This window comes from Amphiura filiformis, chromosome 6, assembly GCF_039555335.1.
Source record: "Amphiura filiformis chromosome 6, Afil_fr2py, whole genome shotgun sequence".
In the NCBI taxonomy this organism is placed as follows: domain Eukaryota; kingdom Metazoa; phylum Echinodermata; class Ophiuroidea; order Amphilepidida; family Amphiuridae; genus Amphiura; species Amphiura filiformis.
In genome coordinates this window covers 39,329,269-39,343,438 of record NC_092633.1, presented here as the reverse complement: position 1 = coordinate 39,343,438, position 14,170 = coordinate 39,329,269, and the positions used below count along the sequence as shown (strand labels likewise).

General features: G+C 35.1%; 1 protein-coding gene across 1 annotated transcript in view; it reads right to left on the bottom strand.

The window, feature by feature from the left end:
- Nucleotides 1–13,157, bottom strand: part of LOC140154520 (adhesion G-protein coupled receptor V1-like) — a 30,858-nt gene extending 17,701 nt beyond the window's left edge. Inside the window, exons 1-10 of the mRNA XM_072177089.1 lie at nt 13,111–13,157; nt 11,866–11,973; nt 10,029–10,256; nt 9,559–9,663; nt 5,129–5,362; nt 4,476–4,592; nt 3,293–3,529; nt 2,719–2,829; nt 1,223–1,456; nt 325–429 (exon numbers count right to left, since the gene is read on the bottom strand). Coding sequence (XP_072033190.1) covers nt 325–429; nt 1,223–1,456; nt 2,719–2,829; nt 3,293–3,529; nt 4,476–4,592; nt 5,129–5,362; nt 9,559–9,663; nt 10,029–10,059 — 1,174 coding nt within the window. The 5' untranslated portion in view covers nt 10,060–10,256; nt 11,866–11,973; nt 13,111–13,157. The remainder of the gene's footprint in view (nt 1–324; nt 430–1,222; nt 1,457–2,718; nt 2,830–3,292; nt 3,530–4,475; nt 4,593–5,128; nt 5,363–9,558; nt 9,664–10,028; nt 10,257–11,865; nt 11,974–13,110) is intronic.
- Between the last annotated feature and the right edge of the window lie 1,013 nt (nt 13,158–14,170).

The following is a 14,170-nucleotide window of genomic DNA, read 5'->3' as shown; positions in this document are numbered from 1 at the left end:
CGGTTTCATATTGGTTACTCAGCAAACACAAAACATTCTCGACATCATTCGCTAAAGGTTAGAAAAGGTTGCCAGAAAACGTTTAAATGTTTAAAGGGTATAAAACGTTTTCATAACATTTAAAAACGTTTTGTGATAACTTACTGCAAATATTCTAACATAATGTTACTTAAAAGTGTAAACAAAATATTTGGCAAAAAATGTTTGCGAAAAATATTTTACAACAACACTTTGAAAACATTTAAAAAATATTTTTGCAGTGGGTTTTCATATTGCTTATGTTAGAATCATTGCTTATTAGTTGAGTCTAGTAAAAATATTTACCTACGCTACCAGCGCTAGATAAGTAGCCACATCTTTTAATTTGTACATCTAATGTTCCTATTCTTTCACCGACTACATACTGGCCTTCTTCGATGTAATAGCAAGCTAAAAATATAATTGACAAATCAATAATTAATTTCATATCGAGAAAGGTGAATTCTAAACTGTGAAGGTTAAAACAGTTCAGAAGGTACTTTCAAATAAATACTAGTATGAGGGAGGTGTATTTTTCACTTTCAAATCATTTCTTTTGCTACTTTAGGCGGATGTCCAAACATTTCTACTACGTCTAACAGAAAACCGGAAGAGAAAACCGAAACGTGTTGCAGTTTTGAGTTATAAATCTTTCGGCAGATGATTTTACGCTAGGGTTTCATTTGCAAAACCGATCGATATTGCTGTCTTCAACAAATATTCCCTATTCCAGAAAAATACAGCACTAATTTTTTGTTAAAAAAATATTATCCTGTTTTTCAAAATAAAACATAGCTAAATCCTTATTCTTTAGTTAGTCCTAACTAGCAATAAAAGTCAAAAGTCTTTGGGCTTGATTGTCACAGAATACGAAAAAGGTCAAAAAACACCCCCCAAAATGCATGTTTTTGGCCCTTATTTCCAAAAATTGACCAAATATTAAAATTTTACTTTCATTGCCAGGTAGGACTAACTAAAGGATTAAGATTTAGCTATGTTTCATTTGGCAAAATAGGATAATATTTTTTAATCCAAGAAATTGGTTCTGTATTTTTCTGGAATGGGGAGTAGTTCTGTATTTCGGGTTTCTGATAGACGTATGTTTGGACGAAACGCCTTACCATGTACATTACAAATAGTTCAACGTATTATTTATTCAACAGATACATTATCCAATTTTCTTGATGTCAAGAAAGACACTTACTTGTCTCGTCCAGGATGTACACAGTTGCCATATTCGGCTCCTTTATTTCACCTCTGGTGTTCGTCTGCAATGTTATTGTGAATTTCTCGATATTTTCAATTAGAGCATCAGTATTGATTGTGAATTGTTTCGTCATATAGGTGTCGCCTGGTGCAAATGTACTCTTAACAGCTGGCGCACTATAATCAGCATCCGCACCTGTTCCTTCTGCACTTACATCCACGATATTCATCTCTGAAAAGATAAAGATAAATGGGAGTAGAAGGGAGTGTTATTCCATGAAGATAGCAAAGAATTTCTTTTGTATGGTTCTTCCGAGAGTTAGTCGCCCAAAATAAAAGGTATGGTGTGAATGATAAATTTATCACCTATTCAGTGATTTCCTGATCCGAAGGATCATAAAAATTTAGGTCTTGAGACATTTGTTAGTGTCATAGATGTGCTAACATAGCGTGCTAGTGGCTAAGCCGAAAGCGCGTATTAAAGACAAAATAATACAATTTACATTTTAAATGAATCGAAGCAACATTGAACGGTGCTTCAACCTTTTTAAACAAATTTAGCATTTCGAAGGTATCATTGATTCACTGAACTGCCAACTTCAGTGAAAACTTCCAATTCGAGGTTTACGACTGGATATGATTTTGCTGTAGTACAAATGACAAAAATTAGTATAAATACAAGTGCTTTTTTTATTTATATATAACAATGCACGACCCCAAAAAGGGACTGCACGGGAAAAATAAAACTGTTTTAAGTGCAATAGATTTTTTTTGTCATTTGAATGTCAAGAAAATAATCTATAAGCATTAACCTCATTCGTAAACGTCATTTACGTTTCAAAAGCCTGAAGTCCCAAATTTAATGGTATAAGAAGAAATCATAGTGGCCTGAAATTGACCCAGGTGCAATTGTAAAGCGGCCTCCATTTTACATAATGAATCGTTATGACCGAACGCAATGTGCAGCGCTATAAATTGGTCCATGTGTGTAAAACAAATAAGGATATGCAAAATACAATTTTTACATTCGTAAAACAGTTTTGCTATTTATCTAAAAAAAAGTTCTCATATTTATCAACTCAGACCTGGTGTACAAAATATTATCGTCTTTTTTAAGCCTTCAACAATTTGCACGATGCTCTTATTTTTTTATGAGGCGCTCCCTCAAACCACCTGAAGGGGTTGGGTTGATAGACTGTTAATGCCATGAAGCTTGCAGTAGTCCGAGGAGTAGGACCTGTTTTTTCTTAGTTACCAACTATACACTGACTCTGATCGCTCAAGAAAGCTTAACCACAAAAATCCACTAACCGCCCCTCCCGAAAACATTTTTTCCGGGCGCCGCGGTCACTGGACTTTCTTCGCGATTCGTCTTTCTTGCGCCATGTGAGATAGTGATCATAGTCTGAGCTGAGTATAGCCTAGTAACTTAGAAAAAAGGTCCTACTCGTCGGACTAGCTGGCAGGATTAGCCCCGATGTAGAAATGACTTACCAACGCTCACTTCAAGCGTCTCCGACAAATATCCACCTCTAAGAATCCCAACATCAAGTGTTCCGCATCTTTCACCAACTACGTAGACCGACTGCTCTATTGCAAACCAGGCTGTCAAACAAGGAGAATTAGTTACATTTAAATTGTTCGGGCAAAATTTGGTATCATTTCTTCGTATAGGAAGATCTTTATTCAGTTGGTAAGGAAGCAAACCTTGAAGGTAGCAAATAATAACATATTTTCCTACACTGTTAAATTTATCATTCTTTGGAAAACTTGTGTAATTATCTATAGAGGTTGTGCGTGAAATTATTGATTGGCTCCAAAGTTTTTGAACCGGTATCCTTCAGCGTAATCATGGCGCAGTGCAGTCCATTCAACCTATTTACCTATTTGATCGTAGTGCATTTGCTATGTGTGTGACACGAATTGTCGCGGTAGATTGCAATCATGCTTTTGTTGAATGCATTTGAGTAGTCCACCATATTTACGGTATGATACGTCATATACACAACCTCTATAATTTCTGTTTTCAACACACTTAGTACAAACAATAAATTCATGTCCTTCTTACCAGTTTTATCGATAATGTATACCGTCGTAGTGCTTGGACAACTAATAGCGCTGCACGCATAAGTTGGGTTATCTAGACTTATGGTAAAACTCTCCAGATCTTCACATTCATTGTCCGTATTGATATCAATTGATATAACATCAAAATATTGCCCTGCCGAAAAGCTGGCCTCTGTCACACCGTTGGCGTCAAAATCAACATCTCCTCCAGTAGCGGTGTTAGCTTGAAACGTAACACCTATATTCACCCAAAAATATATTTTAAAAAATTATCTTTCACGGACTTCATACGTTATTATGCAAGGTATACGTAGTAGATACAAGATTTGCAGTAGACCATTATCAGAAAATTAATATGAGTTTTGTTCAGGTGAGGTGAGCTCGTTAGTCGTTTACAAGGCAAGCCCTATAACCAAACTGGGAACATAAAGCCAAAATTCTTCAATCTAAAGGTACATGAAATTTCGTTATATTATTGGTATATATACCTGTAATGTGTGCTCGAAATATCACTTGTTTTAACTAAAATTGCAAATTGTAATTATAGTGTTTTGAAAGCTCTAGTTTGATCATAATCAAAGTTTACTTGTTTTGCTTCGGTGTACAGTGTACGAATGCAGAAATAATTCTATAGTAGTACGATATAGGTAAACTTTTCTCCGATTGCTCTCAGAGGAAACGTTTCCAAGATAAATGATTTGATGTAGACGATTGTCAGATTGCTATGAGAGGTGTCAATATGTGAGGGCTCATTATGTGGCATATGTATGGCCCCAAATCGTAGATATGCCTTTCCGTGGTGTAGCAGTGGGGGGGGGGAGGGAGAAGTCTTTCCCCCCTGATATTTTTTTTTTTTTTACTTTTTAGCCCATTTTTTTTACCATTTTCGTCAAAGTTTGCCCCCTTAAAAGTTGCCTTACCCCTTTTGCCCACCCTCTGAAAAAAGCTGGTTACGTCACTTATGCCTTTTGCCCCAAATGTCCAAGGCTAAGGGTCGGTTGGTCCTTAATAAATAAAGCAGCTGCAAACGTTAATGTTCATGTTCAAGGAAGTCAAGTTTCATCGATAGACAACTATTTAGTTGCCATTCTATTGTAATGGGTTTTGTGAGCACATTTACATGCACGTTTGGCGTCTCCGAGAGATGATTAGCATAGAATTATAGATATGCAACGGAATCTTACCAACTTTAACAGGATCGCTATTCGTATTAAGATAATATCCCGATCTTCTGATTCTGACATCCAAAGACCCAGCACTTTCGCAAACGATATACTGCGATTCCTCAAAGTGAAATAAGGCTTTAAAAGGATAAAATTTGTAATAAAATGGTCTATATCAATATATTATTTCACTTTGAAAGATAAGAAATGATTACATAAACATCAATCAATCAATCAATCAATCAATCAATCAATATATGACTGAGCATGCATAATTTATGCATAAGTTCATCCCAGATGCTATCATCTTGCACGGTGCACCGACAGTATTAAAAACGATAATACTGCCGATTCCTAGAGGTACAGCGAGTACTTCGTAGGAAAGGCACATAATATTATAAATGTACCGCCGATAAGTTTTCACCATTTTATGATTAACTATGTAGATTGATCTTTTCCTTGTTGTAAATTTCTACTATTTATATAAATTGGTTGATTTCTCTAGTATACCACAATGTGACAATGGGTTCATTTTAGTAGAAATAAACTATAGCAATGGGTCGATAATTCCGACATTCCTACTATGCAAGAGAGTCATTTTCAGCCAACAATGTAAATGAGTCCATAGTTTTGAAGGTTACTATATGAATGGGTCATGGTAGTTCCATACTTACAAGTCTCGTCGATTATATAGACGGTAGCTGATGAAGGGCTTCCTATTATACCCTCAACAGCAGTAGCAGGGTTTAACGTTATGGTAAATGTTTCTAATAATTCGATCTCGTCATCACACACGATGGTAATTTGCTTATCCACGCATTCTACGTCAACTGCGAAAGTTGCTACCCCATTTGGAGCCTGGAAATCTACGCCACCTCCATCTGCTGTTACTCCGGTCGCTGTAAAAGCTTTAAGTAAGGTAAAAAAGACAATCAGAATACAAGTAACATTCAAATGCATGTGGTCGAATCCAACCAAAAGTGTACACGGCATGTTCAGGGCCATAACTTAAAAGTATTAATCAATTGGCATTCATTTTTGTATTGTGTTTATTCGCCTTGATCATACGCTTCGCGCCATATATAATAAAACCTCCTTCTGTGAAAAACTTAGACACAGAGACCCCAAAACATGCTATTTTTACCCATTTTTTCAAAATATTTCTTAAAGTATTTTTAAAAACGTCTAAATCAGTTATGAAAAGAAGTCATTGGATTGAATCTAAATTGATTTCCTGAAAGGCGTGTATTCAAAGATTGCCTGTTCAATTTTTCACATATTTGTACATAATTATGAATTTTTTGTCATCATTTTTTGAGTGGTATTTTTTACATTACCTACGAATACAATTTTTCATAGCACTAGATATATCTTTAAAAATGGAAATCACTAATAAATGCGCAATTGATACAAGCTTTGATATGTCCAATACTGAAATGCATTGCATTCAGGCATCTTTATTATTGTGTTTAGCTGCCAGAAATTCTAAATGGCACAAAGGTAGGTTTGGTAAAAAATATGCATTACCTCCGAATACATGTTAAAAGCTGTGTCATTTCCACAAAGTGAGAGAATAGTAAACAATAGTTAAGCAATAGGTGCAGGGTAATACACTCTTTATTTCTACCAAGTTTCAATAGCCTGCGTTTAAATATTTCTGAGATGTCAACAATAAAAGCAAGTATTCGTAGGTAAATTTCGGTAACCTAATGTTACCTACGAATACAATTTGACATCATGACAGTATTGTGAAACACCGCCATTCATGCCAATGCCCATATTGGTACATAACGAAGGCCTGTATGTTTGCTATCAAATCATATGTCAATGAAAGTTGCGAATTCACATACATGCCCACCATGCAAAACTGAATACGGCTTAATTGTTGAAAAATATGTACTGAAATAGACGACGGTCTGCTCATTTGAAAGAAAAATCAGATTCAAAGAAGATTAGAAGGGGATAAATACTTGGATTTGTCAACTGTCATGTGTGCTTCATTTTAAATGTTTACCGACCTTCTGGTGTCTGAGTAATTTGTGTCCAAATTGATTTATTCGAAGGTAACTTTTGACGTTTTCGCTAAGGTTACCTACGAATCCCATGGAAAAACGACTGTTCTCATTGTCTCATGATCTAGACAACATAATGATGGACCCTGGTATAAAGCTAATTGTAGTTGCCCTCAAACGAAAGGCCACAAGACGTAACTGACTCCAAGATGGACTTCACAAGTCTGCAATAACGGTTTTAAGCGAGTTGTGTGCAATTAAGCAAATTAAAGTCACTTTAGTGCCTTTGTTTCTTACTTCAATACTCTTTCAACCGCTGTGAACCGACATTATTAATACATGATAGGGTCTAAAGTATCAATAAACGCACATAAAGAAAATGATAGATTCAAAGTGCTTTATAAAATGAAGTTTTGATTGGGATATCCACCAAAAGTCTAATTCTTACCTACAAAATACTGAAATGTTACTTACGAATACAGCATAATACATGACATGTGTAATGAAGTGTCGCTACCAATGGAAATTAATTGTCAAAAACTTTAAGCGGTACCCCAGGACACTATTATTACCCATATACGGATTCATTCAACAATTATTTATTATGTACAATTGCTGATTAACTACTTGTATATCAAAATGAAGTGGTCAAAAACTTGCTAAAAGCATCAAAAAATTTTTGATCTGAGGTAATTGCATTTATTCATTTGGACGTACCATCTGAAAGAGATCTAAAAACTACCATTTTATTAATATAGATATTGTTAAATCGCTCATGTTACCTACGAATACCCGGGTTTGTTCACCTTTTCATTGTATAAAGCGTTAGGTGTATGCTTATAATTCCTAATATTCTTGAAAACATATATCCTACTCGTTCTTATACAATGTGTAAATTGATTCATACTCATTTGATAAATAAAATACAGAAACTGACCTAAACTTCATTTTCAAAAATAAACTAGCATAAATTGACTAAGATCATATTGATCGCGTTATAAATATAAAAACAAATATTTTCTGGTTGAGCTAGCATTTACCTGACACCCTGTGGTCTTAAAAAAAAAAAAAAAAAAGCGTTAATGGGAATATTCCATTTGTTTTAGGTTGATTAGTATTGCGATAGTGAAAGCATCCTAGTGGTATTCGTAGGTAACATTGGGTTTGATATCACATTTACTATCACACGTCCTGGATTTATTTTTCAAGATTAGTAATGGCACTTTTGGTTCCTATAAGGCCAATATGTCATCAATCAATGGGCAAAAGGAAAAAATTGTGGAGACATTTTTATTTCGGACTTTTATTTTTGGCCCGTGGACACTTTTGGTTGGATTCGACCATATACACACACTACACAACGATCGATTTTACATGATGTACTGGGTGGAAATGGTAAATTGCATTTATTTTTTATATTATTTATTACACTTTATCACTGGCAAAAATCAAAAACATTATAACGTATTGCACGTAAGATACATAAAAATTTACACGATATCATAAAAGGAACAACGTTTTTAAGGGGGTACTACACCCCTGCCCAATTTTGTGCCTATTTTTTGCATTTTTCTCAAAAATTATAGCGCATTGGGGACAAGTAAGATATGTATATTATAGGGGCAAGGACTACAACCACTGCACTGGAAATTTGATTTCAGCACAGACAACAGTTGACCAATATTTGATCAATAAATCAATAACTACTTGCTTTGAGTTGCTGGATTTTCAGTACAGTAGTTGTAGTCCTTCCCCCTATTATCTTACTTGTCACCAATGTGCTTTGAGAATTTTTGAGAAAAATGCAAAATAGGCACAAAATAGGCCAGGGTGTAGTACCCCCTTAAAGGGGCAAATACATGTTAAGTTAAGTTTGCCTGCAATTTTGACAATTATAAAATGAGGTCCAAGTGCAGTTGCATCAAAGGCGCAAGCAATATTAGATTGGTAAATCCAATACTTGTTGCTTAAAAGGGCATTTCGTGATCCACAGCCTCATCCCCCCACTTTTCTCAAAAAAAGTTGTGATTTTTATATCACTGGAAACCTCTGGCTACATAATGTTTATGTACAAAATATTTCTTGCAGATTAATTCGTTTAGCAAAGATATCGTGAAATTTGAATTTCGTTCTGGTGCACCAGAACTAAATTACAACGCATTGTCTATGGAGCAGTGTAATACACATAATCATGCATAACTCGCGAACGCAAAATTGGAATCAACTGAAATTTTGGGAATAGGTTTTTTTCGTGGATATCTAATGAAAAATGACATAAATAGAGGATGCTAGGATCACGAACTACTTAAATGAAGCAACAGATCTGATTATACTCTAGAGCATTAACAAAGGATCAGAGGAAAATCTGGTGGTGGGACGGTCTTTGTTAATACCATAAAAACTACATAATCATCTAGATTGATGTCGTATAATCCCAGATTGCACTTGATAAATATATTGAGATCGACAAATTCTCTTCTTAACTTAAGAGTTAGTTCTGGTAACCTTTCTTTGCACTCGGCCAGCTGGTCTATTCTATTAAAGCCATATTATAACATTTGCTGAGGAAGACACCCTCACTGAATTTTTAAAATTCCTTTTTTTACACGATTAAATTGTACTTTATTAAACCAATATACCCTGCAAAAATCAAGACTCTAGGTGCTGTAGTTTAATAAAACGCCGGAACTGGGGCTTTATTATTACGATGGAATTATTAGTCGAACGCATACACGATGTTCATAACACACAGCACGTACACGGCGTGCGGGACGGTGATATACACAACAAAGGGTCGTACCACAACATGACCGAAGGAGTGGTACGTATTGGCGACATGTGCGCTGGTAGTAAATTACAATTTTCTTTGCTTTGCCGTTGTTCGGCTCAAAAAATAAAAGGGGATATATCTGACAGTAAAAGCTAACATTTTATGGCATAAAAATGCTAATCTATTTTGTTTGAAAATGTTATAATATGGCTTTAACTCTTATTACCCTTTATACAACTTGAAATTTATACATCTAAGGCACAAAAGGAGCACATTTCTACTTAAAATGTCAACTATTAATATATGAAAGAATTGAACTTACCAACACTACCTGCAACGTCATGATACCCGTCTCTACATATGCGTACTCTTAGGGTACCTGCTTCCTCACCGACTATATACTGGGTTTCTTCGATATAATACCAAGCTGAAAAAGAATGTGATTTTGTTTTCAATTTATTTGACTTTAGCTAATCAAAAAATCAACATGGTTGAATTCAGCATAAAAAATGCATTGAAATGAGTACAAACAAGGCCACTATTAGTTCAGGTTCTTGAAATTCTGAGAAAAATATCTCAAAACTGTGAGTTTTTATGTTGAAGCCTTTGGCTAGCATGCAAAGCATTAAGATTGAGTGTTCATTATTTAAAACGCTCGGTGAAAATAGTAGTAGAAAGTTATTTGTGCAATGGCATACCGTAGCTTATTTATTGTAGAGGCAGTTACTGCATTATATATTCTGAAAATGCCAAACATGATATGTGTAGGAAATACTGAAGTTTGGGATTCACCTGTTTTATCGAGTATAAATATTGTTGCCATAGAAGGTTGGCCAATGACTCCTCCGGTAGCGTCATCCAATGAAATAGTAAATGTCTCCACATCTTCTCTTACGTTGTCTGTTTTGATATCAATGGTTATATCAACCCAATCTTCTCCTGCTGTGAAAGTTGCTGTAGCTGATGACAATGGTGAAAAGTCGTCTCCTGATGTCGCTGTGCCCGATGATGATTCCACAGCTTTAATTCAAAGCAACATGAATTTATTTGTTAATAGTATGATTACATTTGTACAATGATAAATAAATAAATAAATAAATAAATAAATAAATAAATAAATAAATAAATAAATAAATAAATAAATAAATAAATAAATGAATAAATAAATATATAAATAAATAAATAAATATGGAAGGCAGGCTGGAAGAGATAGGGAAAACAAACAAGAAAGATAAGATAAGAAAAGGTAAGAAAAGATAGGAAAAGATTAGAAACGATAACAAAAAATAAAAGATAATAAATGATAAGAAATTATTACAAATGATAAGAAAAGATAAGATACAGGGTGTCCCAGAATGATCTATACCGGGAAAGATGGAATTTTTTAGGTATGAAGGGCATGTTAAATGGTCATATTGTTTTACATTTTAAGTTGTACATATATTTAGCTTTCTCAGATTTTTAGATTTTAAAATTGGACGTTTCTAGTAGAAGTTATAGAAGATTGCGTAAAAATGGTGAATTCTAAGTTTTGACAACGCAACCTATTTTGAACCCGGATTTTGAAAACCTGTAACATTACTAACCGTTCAGCACAAAGTTATTTGGAAAAAGTTATGCAGGTATTTTAGTTGTGCCCTGTTCATATTTCCACTAAATAGCCTATATCTATCTATTATTTATGACGTTACGAAGCAATCATTATAAGGATTTGCGGCCTAATCCCATTCTCTCTTTGGCGGTAGTTTTAGTTATTGTGGTGTGAGGTCCATGTCATTTGAAATGCTTGCAGAGGTCGAATTGGTTGTGGTACAGAAAAGATGGCTCCTCAATTTATTGTACAGCAGCGTGGATTTCTTTCAAAAACTTACTGGCAAACGGGCAGCTATGTTGAGACGCAAAGAAGATTCATTAGACGATTTCCGCGAGCACGCATTCCAGTCAAAGGAGCGATAGTGTATAACGTAAAGAAGTTTGACGAGCACAGAACTGTCAGGAATCGAAGCTTCAGAGTGAAGCTTCAGTTGCTCGTAAGACTGTAAGAACTAGAGCGAACATTGCAGCTGTCCGGCAAGCTTTAAGGCGCAACCCCAACAGTAGTTGTCGTCGAAATGCTGTGCTAAACATCCCACGTTCTTTATTTAATCGTATCGTGTCATTTTCAAGGGTATGTGAGTCGTTTGCGCTGAAAATGAAAAGCAAGTTTTTCATCTATTTTACATTATTGCATGCCACGCCAAAACAAACAAAGGTAGCGTGCTGAAATTAACAGAATAATTAGGAGACATGTCCAGCATTATAATGCAGGTATCAAAAATAGATACACTGGCCGTCTTCTATTTTTAGTTATTTTTGCAAACACGGTACAAATCATTCTGGGACACCCTGTATATAATAGATAGATTACTTGTCACGTATAAATAAATTTATAAATAAATAAATAAAGAAGGAAGGGACAGGAAAAGACAACAAGAAAGATTAGATTAAGAAAAGATAAGAAAATATAAGAAACGATAAGGAAAGATAATAAAAGATAAGAACTTATAACAAATGATAAGAAATGATAAGAAAAGATAAGAAATGATATGAAAAGACAAGATATATAATAGATGGATTACTTGTCACATACCTACTCGTACAGTCCCCGTATCATGTTGGTATCCTCCGCGTCGTATGCGAATCAGAAGATCATTACACTCATCAATAATGTAATGAGGTGCCTCGATATAAAACCAAGCTGAAACCATTAACAAAAAAGTGATTGAATGGAAGTTTTAGAAGAACACAATTGATGAAAAGTTTCATAGAACAAATTTTTTGGTGTGAAGTTCTGGGTCTTTCTGAAAAAAAAAATCATCCCCGAAAATAACATCGACCTTTGACCTTTGACACTGCAGGTGTATGTCCCTTCAAAATGACAAGAGTGATCCCAGCGAAAATGTAAAAAATTAAGAATAAGTATAAGTTGCCTAAAGGGAAGGATAAGTCAGAAGTACTGACAAAGTTGAAGCCACATTTAAATACATGTAGGTAATTTATTTACTTAAAGGCGTATTCAGTGATTTTGACAATTTTTGAAATCTGAATTTTAATGATTTTTACTTATACAGTCACAGTGAAATAGTCTGTTTCCCTTCCCAGGGATGTTATATTATGTTATCACATGGGTATATTGACCCTTTGCACGGTCATCTCAAAACTGAGGTTCTATCCCAAATGCGTGTTGTATATGCCTTATCAAAAGCCGTCTGGTGTGGCGTTAGAAAAGCGCGAAAAACAAAAATGGACTTCTTACATAAACCTTTGCAGGGAGAACTTCGTCCGTTAGGAAACGAATTTGGAGAAAACCTTCTGTTAATAAAATACTATGCTGAGCCACCAGCCTGGGTGGCTCACGCTCCAGTAATTTCACATGATTGAGCTCAGTAAAACATCGGATTAAAAGCTTAGAGATGATGGCGGATCAGTGCAAAGGGTAAGCTAGGCCGTGAATACACTTGTACAACCGGACGGAGACATTCACGTACAAACATCCTCCGCGTTACGAAACCAATTGCATGGCAATTTATAATTTAACAATTATTCGTTATAATTAGGATCAGGTTTATTTATTAAAAAAAAAAAAAAAAAGGAATTGATGAAGCAATAGTATTGAGTCGACATTAGCATTAGCAATATGGTTTAAAAATAGAATACTCATAATTGAAGACCGCATTAAGAAAAAACTAGTTTGCGTATGACGTCCTGTCAAAAGGACCAAAAATGCCGTACTGCGCAGGTAAGCAACCAATCATGCCGCGCCTTTGCCCTGACGTCAGACGCAAACTAGTCTTTTTAATTTGGTCTTCAATTATAGTAGGTGGCTTGTATTTACGTGTTTTATCAATGACGCAAATCTCGGTTTCCGGTACTATCACGGCAAGATCTATGCAAGTAGTTTCATCCACACTAATGGTGAAACATTCCACGCCTTCGAAGGCGATCAAATCTTCATTAGCTGTAATCACTCCTGTTTCCGAATCTTCATCCATATCAAAATCAAATACATTGTCTGTCACATCAAAATCATTTACTCCGTTTGGATTATTATCATTTCCGAAAATTGGTGTAACACCTGGAAAAGATTTGAACAACAAAAATAGTGTTAAATATCGACAACGACAATAGAACACACAAACTCCCTTTCTCCTTCCCAGGTCGATCCATACTACCCCCAGCAGGAACACTACCAAGAATAAATGTACCATATTATTACTAATGTTACTGATACTACTGCTTTGGATTTATTTCTTTAAGATGGGATGATGATGGAAAGGAAAACGAGCAAGGTACACCAACTTGATGTGGGGAAACAAGTAAAATACAGACTAGACAATATGCATGGGGGGGCAAAACTAGCAAATGTAGGCATAGGAAGTAAGCAAAGTTCGATAGCCAAAAATTACCAGTTCCAAGGCTCACAAAAGTGCTAAACCTGCAAAAACAACAAGGATCAATGGTAATACAAAACTGCACTAGAACAAGTGATGAAAATCACTGTGCATATAAACAGACACGCTAAACCAAACATCCAGAGTAGGCACAAAACAAGCAAAGAAAAAAAAAAAAAAATTGCCAATTCCAGAGCCCACAAAAGTGTCAGGAAAACAGTACACTGGAAGTGATGAAAATCACTGTGTACATAGCAGTCAAACACTAAACAGACAAAAAACAACCGACGTTTCGAGCAGATAAACTGCTCTTCTTCAGGGACAGACAACAAAATATAAAAGCAAACAACAAAAACTACATGCTGTAATTTAAAAACAAATTCAAGTCAAAAACTGAAGGCAAGTTCAAATAGAACTCAGTAGCAAACAAGATAAGCTCAGAGCAAAATAAGCATGTCTTACTGGGATGATGATGATTTTAGGCATAAGATGGTAATGATGATG